The sequence below is a fragment of the Zalophus californianus genome, chromosome 17 (genome assembly GCF_009762305.2).
Source record: "Zalophus californianus isolate mZalCal1 chromosome 17, mZalCal1.pri.v2, whole genome shotgun sequence".
Lineage (NCBI taxonomy): Eukaryota > Metazoa > Chordata > Mammalia > Carnivora > Otariidae > Zalophus > Zalophus californianus.
In genome coordinates, this window is record NC_045611.1 from 51,401,730 (window position 1) to 51,418,514 (window position 16,785).

The window sequence follows — 16,785 nt, forward strand, 5'->3', positions numbered from 1 at the left end:
GGGGCACAAAGAGTCAAGTCTTTGGCTAGCCTGGCTCTGCTATTTGGTGTTCTTCTCGAGGCGGGGAAGGGGTCTCCTCTGCACACTGCCTCGCCTTGGCCTCCCCCTCCCAGGCCCCGAGGACCCGCCCACCCTCAAGCCTTCAGTTACTGCCAGCTCTGAGTGGAGGCGCCCAGACCCATCTATCTGCAAAGCCGCTCTGCCCTGTCACGCTTCAGTCCACGTGCCTTCCCCTCCACCACCGGCCATAAGGGGGAGGGGGGTCTTGTGAATGATGGCCCCTCTACTTACCGAGCCCCAAGCCAGGGTCAGGGTCCCACTCCCACACACTGTTCCCAAGCTACTACCTGGACCTCCTGAGTGCCTCACCTGCCCTCCACGACCTCACCCTCCATCCTGGGCCCTGCCACCTCTGGCCGGGACTCTGCCCTTGCCTCCCCAGGTAGTCTCTGGTCTCTCCCACCACTCTCTGAGCACCGACAGAGCAAACATCAATCACAAACACGGCCACGCCTCTGCACCACTAGATCCTTCCAACAACAGCAACTTGATGCCCTCAGGTAGAAGGCAAAACCTAACAAGGTTATACACCTCATTAAACAGGAACAACCTTGACCACAACTTCCTCCCCTGCTGTGGAGGGGGCGGCAGCTCTGGCCACTGAAAGGGCCACACTCACTTCGCCTCCCAACCTCACACCCAGAAGGCCCCGCTCCATCCCGCCTACCAGTGTGACCTCCTCTGCTGCCCTGGGACGGGGCTCTTCCTTCAGGGGGCCTCCTGACACCTGCCCCTGCTGGCCTCCGAGACCAGGCCTGCCTGTCGTGACCAGGCTTCTCTGTAGCACCCACCAGCCGGAAACACCTCAGCCAACGTCCCTTTCCCCTTTAGACCACCAGCCCTGGGGAGCGAGGCTATGGTGATGGGGTTGCTGCGGTTTGCCAGCACACGCTGGGCACTTAACAAACGCACGATTAACGGGACAACCGGAGCTCTCACCCACGGGCTGCTCTCGGTAAGTGCTGCCGCCGCCCGGTGAGTGCGCCCCCCCCCCCCCCAAGCTCTGACCTCCGTGGGCCCTGCCCATGCCCGGCAGGAGTCTCTGCACACACAGCCTGCTGGCTAGAGGGAGGACACGCCCCCACCCCCAGGACTTCGCTTGCCTCGTCCCTCGCTCAGACCCCAGCTCAGGACCCAGACCAGCTCCCCGAGCTCACCTCCTTACCCACCACCTCCCACCTTGGGCCACGGTGTCACTGTGAGAGCAGAGACTGACCCGCGTTTGAGGTCAAGACAGTGACACGCGAAACACATTAAAACATCATTCCCACCAGAAAAGCTGAACCCAAACTGTCTGTGCAGCCCTTGCCCAGAGACTCGGAGAGGGGCATGTCTGCTCCAGACCTCCCGTTAATCCGTTCCCGGGCCTCTCCACCCGCGAGGACAAACGCTCCCTGTTCCCTCTCATCAGATGAGACAACCAGGGCCCTCCTCTACCAGGACGGATCCTGACTGATGCCCAAAGTTTCCAAAAGCCAAGGCGACCTCTCAGCAGAAAAGGACTGTCAACACCTGCAGACACGCAAAGGCACATGAGCCAAGACTCATCAGGCTAAAGAAATCCATGTGTATCAGTTGGCTAAAAATCCTGTTTCTGCCCTAAACTGGAAACAATCCAGATCTTCTTCATCTGGTAACTAGACAAACTTAGATCATCCACACAACAGAGTACTACTCAGCAGCAAACAGCTATGAACTGCTCTCAACAACGTGAGCTCTAAATGAGTTATGGCACGTAAAAAAACTCAGACTCCGAAGATTACATACACACACATATGTTTAAAAAGCTACATACTGTAGGGCCACCTGGGTGGCTCAGACGGTTAAGCGTCTGCCTTCGCCTCAGGTTATAGTCCCAGGGTCCTGGGATCGAGCCCCACATCAGGCTCCTTACTCAGCGGGGAGCCTGCCGCTCCCTCTGCTTGTGCTCACTTTCTCTCTCTCTGACAGACAAATAAAAAAATAAAACCTTAAAAAAAAAAGGCTATATACTGTATAAACCTACTCACAGAACATTCTTGAAAATGCAAACTATAGGGACAGAAAACGGGTCAGTGCTTGCGGAGGCTAGAGAATGGGGAGGCGTTGACTCTATAGGGGCACAGAGTTTTGGGGGTGATGGAGGAGTGAATTTCCTCCATCTAGATGTTGCCTACAAGACTCTGTCAAACTCACAGAACTTTACATTAAACGGAGAATTTTACTAGATACAAACCATACCTTGACAAACCTGACTATAAAAAAGAAAAGTGTAAGGGAAGATTTAAGAGTAAAGAACCAAAATGTGTGCAACTGACTCTCAAAGTTCAAGGGAAAAAAAACGCACACGCATATGTAAAATAAAATGAGAGGACGTAACAAAGCAAATAGGGCAAAATGCTAACAGATGACTCTGGGTGGAGAAGCAAACACGCTTCCAAACCTAGAATGGATGGCTGGAAACCAACATGTGCACAGACAGAAATGTCTCTGCAAAGTGGGAAAAAAGAGCTGAAGGAAGGAAGGAAGGAAGGAAGAAGAGACAGACTTTTCGGGAGAGGGTGGCCAAGGCCCAGGGGTCAGTGGCATCACAGCCTGCACCCAGGGGCCGCCCCGAAGCCCCAGGCCCCAGGCCCCAGGCCTGGCTGACAAGCTGCAGCATGAGGGCTGACCGGATGCCTTCATCAGGGTTAACCTAGGTCCTTCTCAGAATGTATCCTCCGTTTCCCTTTCTGACCACCGAGATTCAATTCCGGTATGGTTTTCTTCCAGGTTCAACACTCATTTTTCACCTACTGAGACTTGCTTTTAGATCAGGGAGGATACTGATGCTTTAAAAACATTTATAACTGGAAGCTGAAATGTGCCATTCTGGTTTGCTTTGGGTTTTTACAAGAGCGTCTAGAGCTGGGCTGACCAAGGTGGTGGTCACTGGCCACGTGTGGCTACTGACGCTCGAACTGCAGCCAGTCCAAATGATATGGGCTCTAAGTAGAAAATTAGCACCAGATTCCAAAAACACAGTAACAAAAACAGTAATAATAATAATACAAAATGTCTTAATTTTTCATTATTACTTGCTGAAATAATACTTTGAACACGGACAGACCAGATTAAATAACATACACTGCTTGAACTAAATTTCGTTGGTTTTTTCCTACTTTAACGAAGCTACTAAAAAATTTAAATCACATACGTGGCTTGGCTGTGTTCCTACTTGGACAGCACTGGTTTAGAACGCCAACTCTAAACCTCCAGCAGGGGGCAGTGCTCAGCCAGCTACTGTTCGGCTCTCCATGTGAGAAAGGAAGCCACAACCTTCCCCCTCTCTACCCCGTCAGATCACCAGACTCTAGAGATCTACTAGATAGGAAATCCTATTCCTCGGGCACTAAGTTCCCCAGAGGGCCTGGTAAGAGAACAATGTTTCCCACTGCACTGCAAATGAGCAGCAAGTCTTTTCTCACTCTGCCTGTGCAGTGCTTCCCCCTGACCCCCAGGGTGGCCTGGGCCACAGCTGAAACAGGGCAGTCACTGACGGACTCCCGAAACTGCCCCATGTGCTACTCACAGATTCAATCCTTGCCATTCTCAAAACACCGGCCAATGCCTCAAACCTTCTGTGCACCAGAAGGCAGAAAGCCTTCATCTGGAAGGACCCGTGTTCTCTCTCACCGGTTCCCCTGCATGTAATTTTAGGAACCCGAGGACAAGAACTGGGAGCCCCCGGAGTCCTCACGACTCTTCAGGGAGAACGACAGATACCAGGATGAGTTTCGAGCCGACTGGGTAGGAAGGCCTCACATTGTACCGGAGAGATTTCTCCCTCCAGAGAACCTCCAATCTCCCTGTCATAGAATCCTTAAGCCTGGGGAGGAAACGTTTGACATTTCCATCAAAATACAACCCACCCAAATCTCATCCTCCTCCCTGTGCATCATGGGCTCTCTAAAAGATAGCTACCTTGGTTGCAGGCAGCATTCCTTTTATGTAGCATCCTCTCCCTACCCCCCGCCCCCGCCCCGTGAGAACTGCCCTGGCCCCTGGCCGGAGAGAAGATACAGGCATGAGGACCTCAATTCTCCCCGCAGAAAAGAATGCAGCCCTTCCTCCCTCCCTAAAACAGCCCAGCTCCCGATCAAGGCAGGTGGGAAGTCTGGTCCCACACAAAAGCCAGGCGGACACATGGTCACGCCAGGTCAAGGGCAGGCACGCCCACTGGCTCCCCTGGAGGCAGCTGTGTGGCCCCTCGTTCCCGCCAACATTACCTTATCCAAGAGCTCTCTGGTCTCCTCGGTCAGGGGGTCATGGGAGAACATGCAGTCATCACCATTAATGCAGTTCCCGGTCGTGTGGTACAACTTACAGGGAAAATCACGTTCAAGGCATGTTAAGGCAAAAGCATCGGCTCCTAGACCCCAACCCTTCCCCCCCACAGGGCAGAATCCAACCCCCTTTGTCTTGGTGATGAAGACGTGGAAACCCAGAGAGGTAAAGTGCGCGGCTTGGGGTTGCACAGTGGGATGGCAGCAGACCCGAGTTGAGACCCCGGTGCTCGAGACTCCTAGACTCCTACCCTGGAGGGCTTCCCGCCCCACCACACTGGCTGTGGGGCCTGCTGTCTACAGATCCTCACTCAGCAGGAATAATAAAGGTCAATGATGTGCCCAAGATTAGACAGCCCACTGGAAAAGTCTCAGAAGGTAACAGACAAGGGGTACAGCTAGTCTTGAGAGTCTGTATAAAGAAATCACGGGCCGTTTGTGCGTCCACTTCCTCCGCTTCCTCATCTTCAGGACAGGGACAGTGGCTCTGCCACAAGACAGACATAAGGGTTCAAGGAGACCGAGACACGCCAAAACCTCGGCCCAGCGCTGGCACAGAGAGCGCGCACGCAGCGAAGGTCAGCCGCTGTCGGCAGGGAGGAGGGAAGAGGTGAGAGCCCTGCATCCTATCAGAGATGAGCGCCAAAGGATATCATGCATGTAGGGGCAGTTCTCTGCTCTGGCACAGAACCCGGTGATGTAAAACTTGCACAGTTCTCGCTTCTTTGGTAGCTCGATGTCGTGGCTGAAATTACAGTGGTCTCCCTGGAAGAGAAGCAAGGAAAAGGTAAGGGGGTGGGGCCCAGTAAGCCCTCCCCGATGCCCACCTGCAATGGGAGGTACTACTCTGCCCTGGCTGAAGCACAGAGGACCAATGACAGAAACGAATACCCCACAGGGAAGGGCGGGGCTCACTGACATAGTTTCCCACCAACTGGAAAGTTCTGACAGGTTGTGAGCTCCCTTCTCTTGGTCCCTGCCTCCCCTGCCCACGACCCCATTCCTCCAAGCTCCACGCACTGCCCCTGAGCACTTCTCTCTTACTCTCCCCCTTCTCCCTCCTCTCACCCTCTATTTTTCACCAGGTGCCGCATACTGGCCAGTATCCAACCCCATGCTTCTTTCTTCCTAACACAGCCTCCATTTTGTTTGGGAAGAATGTGCCCAGCTGGAGAGGTACATTCCCCAGCCTCCCAGGAAGTCCTGGCCAATGAAATGTAGGCCAAAGTTCCCAAGGGAGGACAATGCTGCCTGAGAAAAAATCCCTTCACCCATCCTTCCTCTTAGCCTTTAGATGGGATGCCCAGAGGCACAGCAGCCACTATGGAACCATGAGGACAAAAGCCACGTGCTCAGAGACGGCGGACATTCTTAAAAGTAGGAAGTTCCCCAGAGTGCCAGTGACCAGGGCACCAACCTCCTTCAGAGGAACAACGTCTGAGTGTTTACACTGGTGGAACTCAATTTTCTATCATCCTAAGTCAGACACACTCAGGACACAAACCCGGATGATCAATATAGAAACTGTTCTGTATAGCTGTTTCCCCTTACTCTCAGGAACGGCTGCTCATCTTTCTTCCGATGTATTACAAACTTCTTAAAATAACACAAACTGAGACTATAACGAGGAGCATCTTATATGTGCATACGTTTGTTTCACATACGTATTTTTTTCTAAGGCCTATACCCGGGTACAGTATTCCCTGGGCATGTGTGTGCCAGAATCCGTCCACTGCCATCGTACTTGAATAAAAAGCTGGCTGGCTGAACTCCCACCAGGTTATGCCCTCAGAACTCTGTGGTCATCAGCCCAGCTTCTGGTATTGAACTCTGCTGTGAAATTCAAGGCTGGCCTGATTCTCCCACCTCTACTACACGGAGAGCTTAATAATTCCCTCTCCAACATTAAAGTTCGATAACTTAACCAAGACATATTACATCTTTGGTATCAGTATCAATCTTAATAGATTTGAGGCCATTTGGACTGGCTGATAATTTTGGCCCCCCAAACCAACAAAAACATCAAAAAACCACCCAGACATGTCATCATGTTCTGGCTCCTTAGTCTGAGAAAAGACCGGAGTCTTCCCAACCATCTCTTGGTAGTCAATCACTTCCACCCTTACCTGACCACTGCCCCCAGTTAGTGTGGTCTCTAGAACATTCCCAGAGGCCCGAGCATCCTCTGTGAGGTTGCTGCCCTGCTCCAGCACCCAGGTACTTTAACTTGCCCCTTACCCACGTACACCGCCCCTCCACGAAGTATTTGCAGATGACTTTGCCTTTCTTGTCAGACTGCTGGTGGGGCTTGTCATGGTCACTCCTCCGGTAGCTCCCGCCACCGTCCTGTTAGGAACACAGAGTGTGAGCGTAAAGGGGGATGAAAAGGAAGGGTTGTGGGGGGGGAACGATGCAGACTGGTAGAGACAGGTTCTAAGGGATTGACCGGAACAGAAGGTGGCTGGCGGGGACGAGCATTCCCTCGACAGAAGCGTCTTCACTAACAGGAGCAGCGAACAGCAGGTTACCTCCACCACCGAGGCTGTGTGGGGTCTGAGCCCCGTGGTATGGAGTGCTGGCACCTGAAGAGCACCACACACCGGTGCGGGAACACATTCACCTCCTAGACGCAGTATGCGTGCCTTCCTATAAAACTCTCCAGGCTACCTGGGTCACCTGGAACCTTCCCCTCCAGAGACTCAGGTGCTACGTAGATGTGATTTTAAAAACAGGGTCTCACCAGCAGCACAGCCCCCTCCCCGTAAGAGAGGAGTAGTACTCATCAGCCCATGGAGAACAGCTGATGGAAGCAGGAGGCCAGGACTGGCCTCTGAGGCCAGCTCATTCGAGGAAAAAAAAAATCCAAGGAAGCCTTGGCTAAACATTAGATCCAAATGAAGAGTCAACTCACGCCCATGTCCTCATCATAGAAGTCTTCGTCATCGTTCATTCCGCCCTTGTTCATTCCTCCTCGGCTGCCACCTCGCCCACGACCCCGGCCCATCCCTTTCCCTCGACCTCGGGAACCCCGGCCACGGCCTCGACTTAACCCTGCAGAGGAGAGAGATGGCATTCACCTGCTGCTTCTCCCCAGGACCCAAATCCAGCAGCTGCTGGAAGGAGTGATTCCCCCCTGCAATTCATCACCTCCTGGGCCCCCTGCCCACCTCGTCCTCGGCCATCCTTGGACCGGCGGTACTGGTTCAGCTCCTTGGAATATTCGTCATAGTCCTCATCTCCCATTGGCTCCTCACTTTCTCCATACTGGGATTCCAGAAGGAGAGAAGGCAGATCGCATACGGGGAACAATTAACACCGTCCCTAACACTACTCTCTGCCCCGACATGCCTTTTTGTTTCTGCAGGTCAAAAGGAGACACAGCCACCCGCCTGTGCCCCCTCTTCACAGACCACAGCCAAAGCAGGAGTGGGGTGGTTCTAATCCTCTCCCTGATGGTCTTCACTCCCACAACTCCCAATTCCTGGGGCAAATCCGACAGGGGGCCTCCTACACAATGGACAGCTGTGCGGCTCTAACAAAGGGCAGGCTCACTGTGTGCTGGCATGGAAAGGTCTCGGGCTGGGACACAACAATGAATGTGGAAGGTGTGTGTGTGTGTGTGTGTGTGTGTAAATCCGATGAATGTGGAAGCTCTGTGTGTGTGTGTGTGTGTGTGTGTGTGTAAATCCGACAGGGGGCCTCCTACACAATGGACAGCTGTGCGGCTCTAACAAAGGGCAGGCTCACTGTGTGCTGGCATGGAAAGGTCTCGGGCTGGGACACGACAATGAATGTGGAAGGTGTGTGTGTGTGTGCGCACGTGCGTGCTAGGGGGTGTGAATAAACAAGCACCTGATTGCAAAGGTCTAAAACTTTCCTAGAAGACATTCAGGAAACTTGTTTCCAAGAATGGGAGATGTTTTCACAGCTTTGGTACCTTTTCAATTTGGAACTATATGAAGGTTTCCTCTATTCCGAAATAAGAAATGAATGTTGAAACACAGTCCTGCCATGAAACACTCTCCTTCCACCACAGTCTCATATACCACTCCCAAGAGCGCCCACCAGCCCACCTCTCCCCCTCCCCTCTGGGGCTGGAGGAGAGCTTACTTCCATCTCCTCTTCATAGAAATCTTCTTCGTCCTCCGGGTGGTCTCCCACGGAGCCTCTGCCCCTTCCGCGGCTGCCCCTGCCCATGCCTCGGCCTCGAGACCCTCCGCGGCTGCCTCGACCCCGGTAGCCCCTGCCACGGCCTCGGCTGCCTGCAGGGTGATTCAGACGGTGAGCACCCCGAGTGGGAGCAGATCCCACCAGCAAGAGAGAAGTCAGCCCATTTTCTGCCCCTGAGGTCAGTCATCTCCTCCTCAAGCCTTCCTACCAGCTCCAGGCAGCTGGTCCCGTCGCCCCCTTGCCTCACCCACGTGCCCTCAATGGGGGCCTCAGGCCTCAGCACCCTGGACGCACACCTACTACACTGCCACAGGGGCACCTGTCCACTGAATGCTGCACTCACTGTCCAATACAGTAGCCACCAGCCACATGTGGCTATGGAGCCAGTGAAACATGACCAGACTACGAGATGTCGTGAGGGTGAACCACACACTGGATTTACAGCACTTAGTTGAAAACGAGAAAGAAAAGGCGCCTGGGTGGCTCAGTCGTTAAGCGTCTGCCTTCGGCTCAGGTCATGATCCCGGGGTCTTGGGATCGAGCCCCACATAGGGCTCCTTGCTCAGCGGGAAGCCTGCTTCTCCCTCTTCCTCCGATGCTCTCCCTGCTTGTGCTATCTCTTCTCTGTCAAATAAATAAAAATCTTCAAAAAAATTTAAAAAAGAGGCAGCTTTCTGCCCACAGGTCCTGTCCCCATGCTTAATTAAACCACCTTTCTGCATTAAAAAAAAAAAAGAATATAAAATAGTATGTGTTTGGATAACGTGTTAAAATAAGATTTTGAATGTATTAGATAACATATACTGTGAAAATTAATCTCGTTTCCTTTTACTTTTCTCGCCCCCTTTTACTTGTTTAACTTGACTACCAGAAAATTCTAAATTATGTGGTGGCTTGCATCAGATTTCTACTGGACAGCGCTGGTCTAGAATCTCCCCAAAGAGCATGGCTTATCCAGGGAGGTGTCCAGGAAAGACTGCCCAAGAGAGACTAAATGAACAGCCAGCCAAACAATAAGCTGGGCCTGAGGCAGGGCTAAGAACGGCCGAGCGAGAAAATCCTGGGAGCCCTCCTCCCTCATGGGCTGCAAAACGTTGCAGGCAGGAGATTTTTCTAAGAGGCCAGGCTGGGTCTCTGGGGCTCTGCCCTCCCCCACCATAGCCTCCTAACTGCCACAGGTTCAAGGTTCAGAGGTGTGGCAGTCCCACCCTGTCGCGTGATAGGAGGTGGGAGGATGGGGGAGGAGGCCGGGACAGCCAGCTGTCAGTTATCCTGGCCTAGATCTCAAAGAAGCCATCTCTCCTCTTTCTCATCACAGCTGACCAGGAAGTGGATGAAGAAAACAGCTTTCAGCCACGCGAGCTTCTCCCCGCCTCCTCCTCGCCTGGCTCCATCCCAAGCTCAGCCGGGCCCTGGAGCCTCTGGCCAGCTGGCTCACTGCAACGCCCCCAGCCCTGAGTTCCTGCCGCCCCCTCTCCTTCTGGACGCCGACTCCTCTCCGCACCTAACGACCCCTGTCTCTTCTCCCACGCCAGGGCTCCGCAGCCCCAGGCCGAGGGGGTGCACCGGCTCCGCGCTGCATGGGCCCAGCCACGCCCACGCCGTGCGCCCCCACACCCCGCGGCCCCGCGGCCAGGCCTCACCTCGGCCCCGGCTGCTGCCCTCCTTGGCGCGCCGGTACTGGTTCAGCTCCTTGGTGAAGTCGTCGTAGTCCTCCTTCCCCAGGTCGTCGTCCTCGTCGCCCTCGTACTCGCCGTACTGCTCGTTCTCGTAGTCCTCATACAGGCCGTAGCCTTTGCTGTCCATCTTGGAGTAGGCCTTCTTGGGCAGGGCCGTGCCGTGTGACGGGGGGTACTGCTGGTGGGACTGATGGGGAGAGGGGCCCTGAGTCCAAACCGCCAAGGTCCCCGTTGTCCCCTGAACTGACACATCTGTCTGGCTGTCTCTGTCGCCCAGGGGGCGAGACACCAGCCACTTGGGGGGACTAGTCCCCACCTGAGTGAGAGTGGGTGCTGGGCCCAGATGTTTCTGTGCTTCAGAAAGGGCCACGGCTTGACAATCTGGACACACAGACCTGCGCTAAGAGCTGAGGAGGGAAGAAAAGGGGTATTTCCCAGGGATACACAGCAATCTCATTTGGGGAGGAGGCCTGGTAGGCAACAGGGGTGCCTTTTTAAGTAATCTCCACACCCAACATGGGGCTTGAACTTAACCTTGAGATCAAGAGTTGCATGCCCTGGGACATCTGGGTGGCTCAGTTAAGCGTCTGCCTCTGGCTCAGGTCACGATCTCAGGGTCCTGGAATGGAGTTCCACGTCCTCCCTGCTCAGCAGGGAGTCTGCTTCTCGTCTCCCTCCGTCCCTCTCCCCTGCTCATGCTCTCTGATAAATAAATAAAATCTTAAAAAAAAAAAAAAAGTTGCATGCTCCACCTACTGAGCCAGCCAGGCCCTCCAAGAGGGGTGCTCCTTTGTCAAAATTTTCTTCGGGCCTTAGAATTCAATTAATGACCTACTTGGCAACAAAACCAGAAAGCCATTTTGGAGGATGCTTTCCAAAATGTCAAGAGATACTGGATGAAGTTAGACACACACACACGGGGAAGGCACCAAGACGGCCTTCAGTAGGTAAACTGATAAACTGTGGTCCATCCAGACAATGGAGTATTATTCGGCAGTCAAAAGAAACAAGCCAATGAGCCATGGGGCTATGAAAAGACATGGGGAAACCACAAACACATACTGTTAAGTAAAAGAAACTGGTCTGAAAAAATTAAATGCTGTTAAGAGTCCAACTATCTGACATTCTGGAAAATCCAAAACTACAGAGACAGAAAAAGGCTGCTGGTTGCTAAAGGCTCAGGGAAGAGAGGGGAAATAAAGCATAGAAGATTTTTAGGGAATTGAAACTCTTTTATATGATAATATATTATGAATGTGTAACATTAAGCCTTTATCAAAAGCCAAAAAACTAAAACACAGAGGGAAAACCTTCATGTAAATCACAGACCCCAATTCATAACACATCAAGATTGGCTCATCAATTACAACAAACGTACCACACTAACATACAGTGTTATAGCAAAAACTGGGTGGGGTGGGTAGGGAATTGAACTGTCTGCTCAATGTTCTATAAACCTAAAACTGCTCTTGGGATGCTTAAGTAGCTCAGTTGGTTAAGCATGTGACCCTTAAGTTTCAACTCAGGTCATGGTCTCAGGGTCGTGGGATAGAGCCCCGCATCCGGCTCCATGTTCAGCAGGGAGTCTGCATGAGGGACTCATCTCCCTCTCCCCGCCACTCTCTCTCAAGTTGGAAAAAATAAAATAAACAACTAAAACTGCTCTAAAAGAACCCATTAATTTCTAAAAATCCACACTTATTACGAAAACATGAAAAAATACAAAAATACAAAACATAGATATATAGACACTCGGGACTATGTTAGCAGATCTGAAAATGCCTCAACCCCAGGGACACCTGGCTGTCTCAGTCGGCGCATGAGACTCTTGATCTCGGGGTTAGGAGTTCGAGCCCCACGTTGGATGTAGAGAGGACTTAAAAATAAAATCTTAAAAAACAAAAACAAAAACCTTGGGGCGCCTGGGTGGCTCAGTCGTTAAGCGTCTCCCTTCGGCTCAGGTCATGATCCCAGGGTCCTGGGATCGAGCCCCGCATCGGGCTCCCTGCTCAGCCGGAGGCCTGCTTCTCCCTCTCCCACTCTCCCTGCTTGTGTTCCTGCTCTCGCTGTCAAATAAATAAAATCTTAAAAAAAAAAAAAAAGCCTCAACCCCTAGTTATCAATCAAAGGCGTGGTGTACCCTGCATTCCTTGTCAGGGTCAGGTTTAAGTCCGAACCCCTGTTAGCACATCAACATCAACTGTAATATCAAACAGTAATTTAACCATTAGGATGGATGATACGGAGTCACGGGATACTTAGGATACTTTTTAGAGCTTTTAAGCATTTTTCATCAAAACTTGAAAATCTACGTTGATTTTTCTTCTTACAGGTTTTGCCGGGGGTTGGGGGAAGAAGAGCATACACACCAAACAAATATAAATGCATGTCTAAGCTCAGTGTTATGATAGGATAAACATTTGACTTCTGAACCCACAGCATTTGAGGTAACTCACTCCTGTAAAACCACTTCGTTCTCTAGCCGATTTTCCACGGAAGGTCATTTCTGAACAGCGGCAGTCAGCTGTAACAGGGTTAATCAGCAGCTCTCTTGGGGGCGGGGACACACTGAGTCCTGCCCAGGCCACGGGAAATAGACTCTTAAGAGCGCGGCCAATGGAGATGGGCCACTGACTGGGCCCGAACGCCCTGCTCCTGCACTACAGGGCTGCGACCTGGCTGCTTTCCCCAGATCTGTCTCCTCACCTGTACAACGGGGATGAAAATAGCATCTCATCTTGCAGGCTTAAAACCGTCAAGTGCTGTGCAACAGCGCTCAGCACCCAGCAAAGCCAGGCCCAGCCCCCACCCCCAGCCCCGCGGAAGGGGCCCTCAAGCAGCAGCACTCACCGGCGCATACGGGGGGCTGTACTCCCGGTACTTGCGGTGCCCCTTCTCACTGGGACTGAAATCCGAGTCCTCGGAGAAGTCGGAGAAGTCATCGCTGGAAGACGCATGGCGCTGCAGTGACAGGGGGGGCACTCAGTGACTGCTGTGGGCTGGCCGGCCGGCTGACTCGGCCCGGGGACGGACACTGCCGGAACGTGCCGGAAGGGCTCTGAGCGCTATGAGAAACACCTCACCTAGGGGCATCTGGTGGCAGTAGAGCGTGAGCTACTGACTCTTTAAGGAGAAAAAAAAGCTCTTTATCCAATCTGGGGCAGAAAGAGACAGCAGTACTAAGAGTGCCCTCTGGCCTACGAGACAAGCTCGGCCGGCCCAGTGGGCCCCCCGGACCTACCTTGTGCTTGGACTTCCTCCTCTTCTTCGACCGCCTCTTCTCCTTTTCCCGCTCTTTCTTCCGCTTCCGCTTCAGTCTCCTGTGAGACTTCTCCTCCTCCGAGTCGCTGTGGTGCTTCTCCCCCTTTTCCTTCCGGCTCCTCTCGGGCCCTCCAGAGGCGTCCTGGGTCTCCTCGGCCCCATCGTCTTCCAGTTCACCTTCTTCCAACTCACCATCTTCCCTATAAACCAACCCCAGAGCCAGGATGAACCCAGGGCGTGAGAGGGGACGTCCGCGGGCTCTGGGCCGGCCACGGCCGACAGGACCAGGGAGCGCCACCGCCGTGAGGGAGGCCTTCCTCGGGACAATGTGGGGGCCGCTGCCTCTCGTCCCACCCCGCACCCTCCCCCCAAAAGGACTGCACTTGCTTTCATGTAACCCGGCTGGGGGCAGCGGGTGGGGGCCTGACACCACTGGATTTTAAAGGTACTGCCACTGAGAGCGGGACGACTCTTAGCCACGACATAGCAAAGTGCTCCAAAGGACGAGGGTTCTAAGAAGAAGAGTGACAAGGTTCTGTGGTCAAATGAGGTGAGGAAAGTCCCATCCTGGGGCTTCACGGTGCTTAATGCTCTAACAGAAGTTCCAGAAGTCTTACCATCAAGAAACCTGTACAACCCCGTGTTAGAGCATTTCCACAGCTTACTTGGCCACAGAGGCTGCTTGTCTCGGGGAACACGGTCCGTCCCTGACTGCAGTGATGCACAGCGGCCTGAGGTCACTGGCACGGCCCCAAGCCCTACGGAGGAGTCCTGTGAGCTGAGGGTGGTGGCTGTGGACAGTGGAGACAGGGCTGCGGCTCTGAACCCGGGGTGACCCCCAGACTCCGGCCCAACCCACGGTCAGGACTGGACCGCACCTAAGGATGCTGTCTTTTACCAAAGCCCCATAAAGAAGTGCTAGGGATAAGCTCTGGTTTTGAGGTCTGACCCACACCCTTGGCTGCACAGCTCTGGGTTGGGGAGTTGGGGGACAACCGAGCAGCTGGAGAAGGGGAAGGGGCAAGGAAAGGGTCCCAGGCCCCAGACCCCTCCTGAGGTCCTCTCCTAACAGCTGTGAGTGCCCACAGAAGGGGTCCCCCCCACCCCACTGCTCTGACCCCAAGGATCCCTTCTGGCTCCCCATCTTACAGGTTTCCTGACTTTGTTACCTCGCCCATGTCACCCCCATCCCTAGTACTAAAAAACAACAGCACTCTCCAGACACTGCCAACAGGACATTCTAAATATCTAAATATCTACAGGGTGGGGTGGAGGTGAGCGGATAAAGAGGGTTAAGAAGGAAAGCAACTAGAAACAGATTCCAGTTTTTAGCCAAACCCACAGACACAGTTCTCACAAGTACAGGAGTTGGTTTAAAAAAATAAATTAAGTTTTCAAATCTTTGAAAAGCTCCCGAAGTTCCTCCTGCATGACCCTGGAAAAGAATGTGTGAGAATATAAAAAGTTCCTTCCTTCTCCATTAATTAGGACCCCAAACAAGGATGAAGAGAACAGAACCCGTGGCGTAATGAACCCGGGACCCAAAAGGCTACCCACAAAGGGAACGAATCTGTGGAGAAAAGAGCTCGCTGCTCAGACAAGACCGGGGTCAGCGTGAGAACAGGCCCACCAGGCGAGCAGGTCCCAGAGCCCCTGCAGGTCTACCGAGCTGCGTGGAGAAACAACACACTGGTGACTCTCCCGGAGTCCTTCATGCCCTGTCACTCGCACCCCACCTTCGTCTACCTGGGCGGTGCTGCTCTCTTAACTCCCACTCCCAGTTCAATGAGGTCAGGTCGGCTTAAAACCCAAGTGGAACCAAGCCCACGGATACCCCAGCAGAAGTCAAGGGCAGCTCTCACACACACAATTCAGGACACAAAATTTGTTCTGATGTTTCAAAGGAAACAAGACAGGGAGGTGACCGATGGGCACCTCGTGTGGCTTCCTTGCAAACCACCAGGTTGTGGGGGGGGGGGGCAGTGGTCAGCCCCACGGGAAGATGCAGAGCAAAGCTGGGAGGAGCCAGCATTCCTGACAAGTGAGGCACCTTCCGGCACCGGCTTGGGTGCGGCCCACAGAACAGGGTGTGGGCTGGAGTGGCCTTGCCTGCAGTAAAAGTACCACCCAACTGGGGAGACTGGCTTTGGTGAGCGGGCCAGCCAGAGGGAGTGGCTGTTACAGGACAGCATGGCACACCCTCTGCTGCCTGGAGTTGGGGGGGGGGCTGTTCTGGAGCAAACATGATGCGTGTCCCTGCTGGGAACACTGTGGGCAGGCCAGGTCACCACACCTCAGGAGAAAACACAGGTAGTGGTGGCCAGACCATACAGACAGACAGAGGAAGGCCCAGAGACAAACCGGAAAGACAGTCTGGCCTTCCATGAAGAGAAGCTAAAAAGAGCATCACTCTTGGCAACAGTCTGGAAAGGAAAAAGGGTAGAGGGACATGGTGAAAATCACCCAAATCCCAGAGCAGGCAGGGGTAGAGGGAACACAGGAAGACAAGAACTGCCCGGGCTCCTAGAAGCCTTGATTCAAGAAAATAAGGCTCCAATGGCAAGACCCCTTCAACTGTCTTGTTTCAGACGGGAGGAGTTCAAAGGGAGAGTAGGTGAAGGGACTTGACTTGTCAGGAGCAGACAGTCCAGACACTCCAGACACTCCCTCACCTCCGCTCACTCCAGGGCGAAGACACCAAGACAGGGCAGAGAAAGGTCCTGCCCAAGGTCAGCCGAGGCCACTGCCCCTGTCCTGCTGCCACACGCCTGCTTGCTTGAACGAGCAGGCCATTCGTTCTGCAGCTAACACCTGGGGGCGGGGCACAAAGACCATCCAAGCAACTCCAAAGCCCTGACCATCCCCTAGAATGATTCCAGAAGAAGGCCTTTTCATTCACATCCACCCTACAAAGACTTTCGGCCAAAGAGAGAATCTCTGCATTATCTATACTAACGCCTCCAGGATATCTGGGCTCAGTGAGAATCTACCATGCAACTTTTTACAAAACGGCGAGCGAATACTTAGAACTTTGTTTCCTGCGGCGCCTGGGTGGCTCAGTTGGTTAAGCGTCTGCCTTTGGCTCAGGTCATGATCTCAGGGTCCTGGAATCGAGCCCCGCATCGGGTTCCCTGCTCTTCGGGAAGCCTGCTTCTCCCTCTCCCACTCCCCCTTGTTTGTGTTCCCTCTCTCGCTGTGTCTCTCTCTCTCAAATATATAAATAAGATCTTTAAAAAAATAAAAATAAAAAAGAACTTTTGTTTCCTGAGATGGACCTGGGAGAAACTGAAAAATCAACAGTATAAACCAAC

The 16,785-nt window shown here is 53.2% G+C and overlaps 1 protein-coding gene across 6 annotated transcripts in view; it reads right to left on the reverse strand.

Moving 5' to 3' along the window:
• Window positions 1-16,785, reverse strand: part of ZC3H4 (zinc finger CCCH-type containing 4) — a 42,304-nt gene that overhangs the window by 11,598 nt on the left and 13,921 nt on the right. For all 6 annotated transcript variants that reach the window (XM_027618763.2, XM_027618758.2, XM_027618757.2 and 3 more), the window contains 9 exons: window positions 13,455-13,674; window positions 13,064-13,174; window positions 10,178-10,400; window positions 8,475-8,626; window positions 7,532-7,628; window positions 7,276-7,415; window positions 6,603-6,710; window positions 5,018-5,129; window positions 4,308-4,417 (listed from right to left, as the gene is read on the reverse strand). In XM_027618763.2, coding sequence (XP_027474564.1) covers window positions 4,308-4,417; window positions 5,018-5,129; window positions 6,603-6,710; window positions 7,276-7,415; window positions 7,532-7,628; window positions 8,475-8,626; window positions 10,178-10,400; window positions 13,064-13,174; window positions 13,455-13,674 — 1,273 coding nt within the window. The remainder of the gene's footprint in view (window positions 1-4,307; window positions 4,418-5,017; window positions 5,130-6,602; window positions 6,711-7,275; window positions 7,416-7,531; window positions 7,629-8,474; window positions 8,627-10,177; window positions 10,401-13,063; window positions 13,175-13,454; window positions 13,675-16,785) is intronic.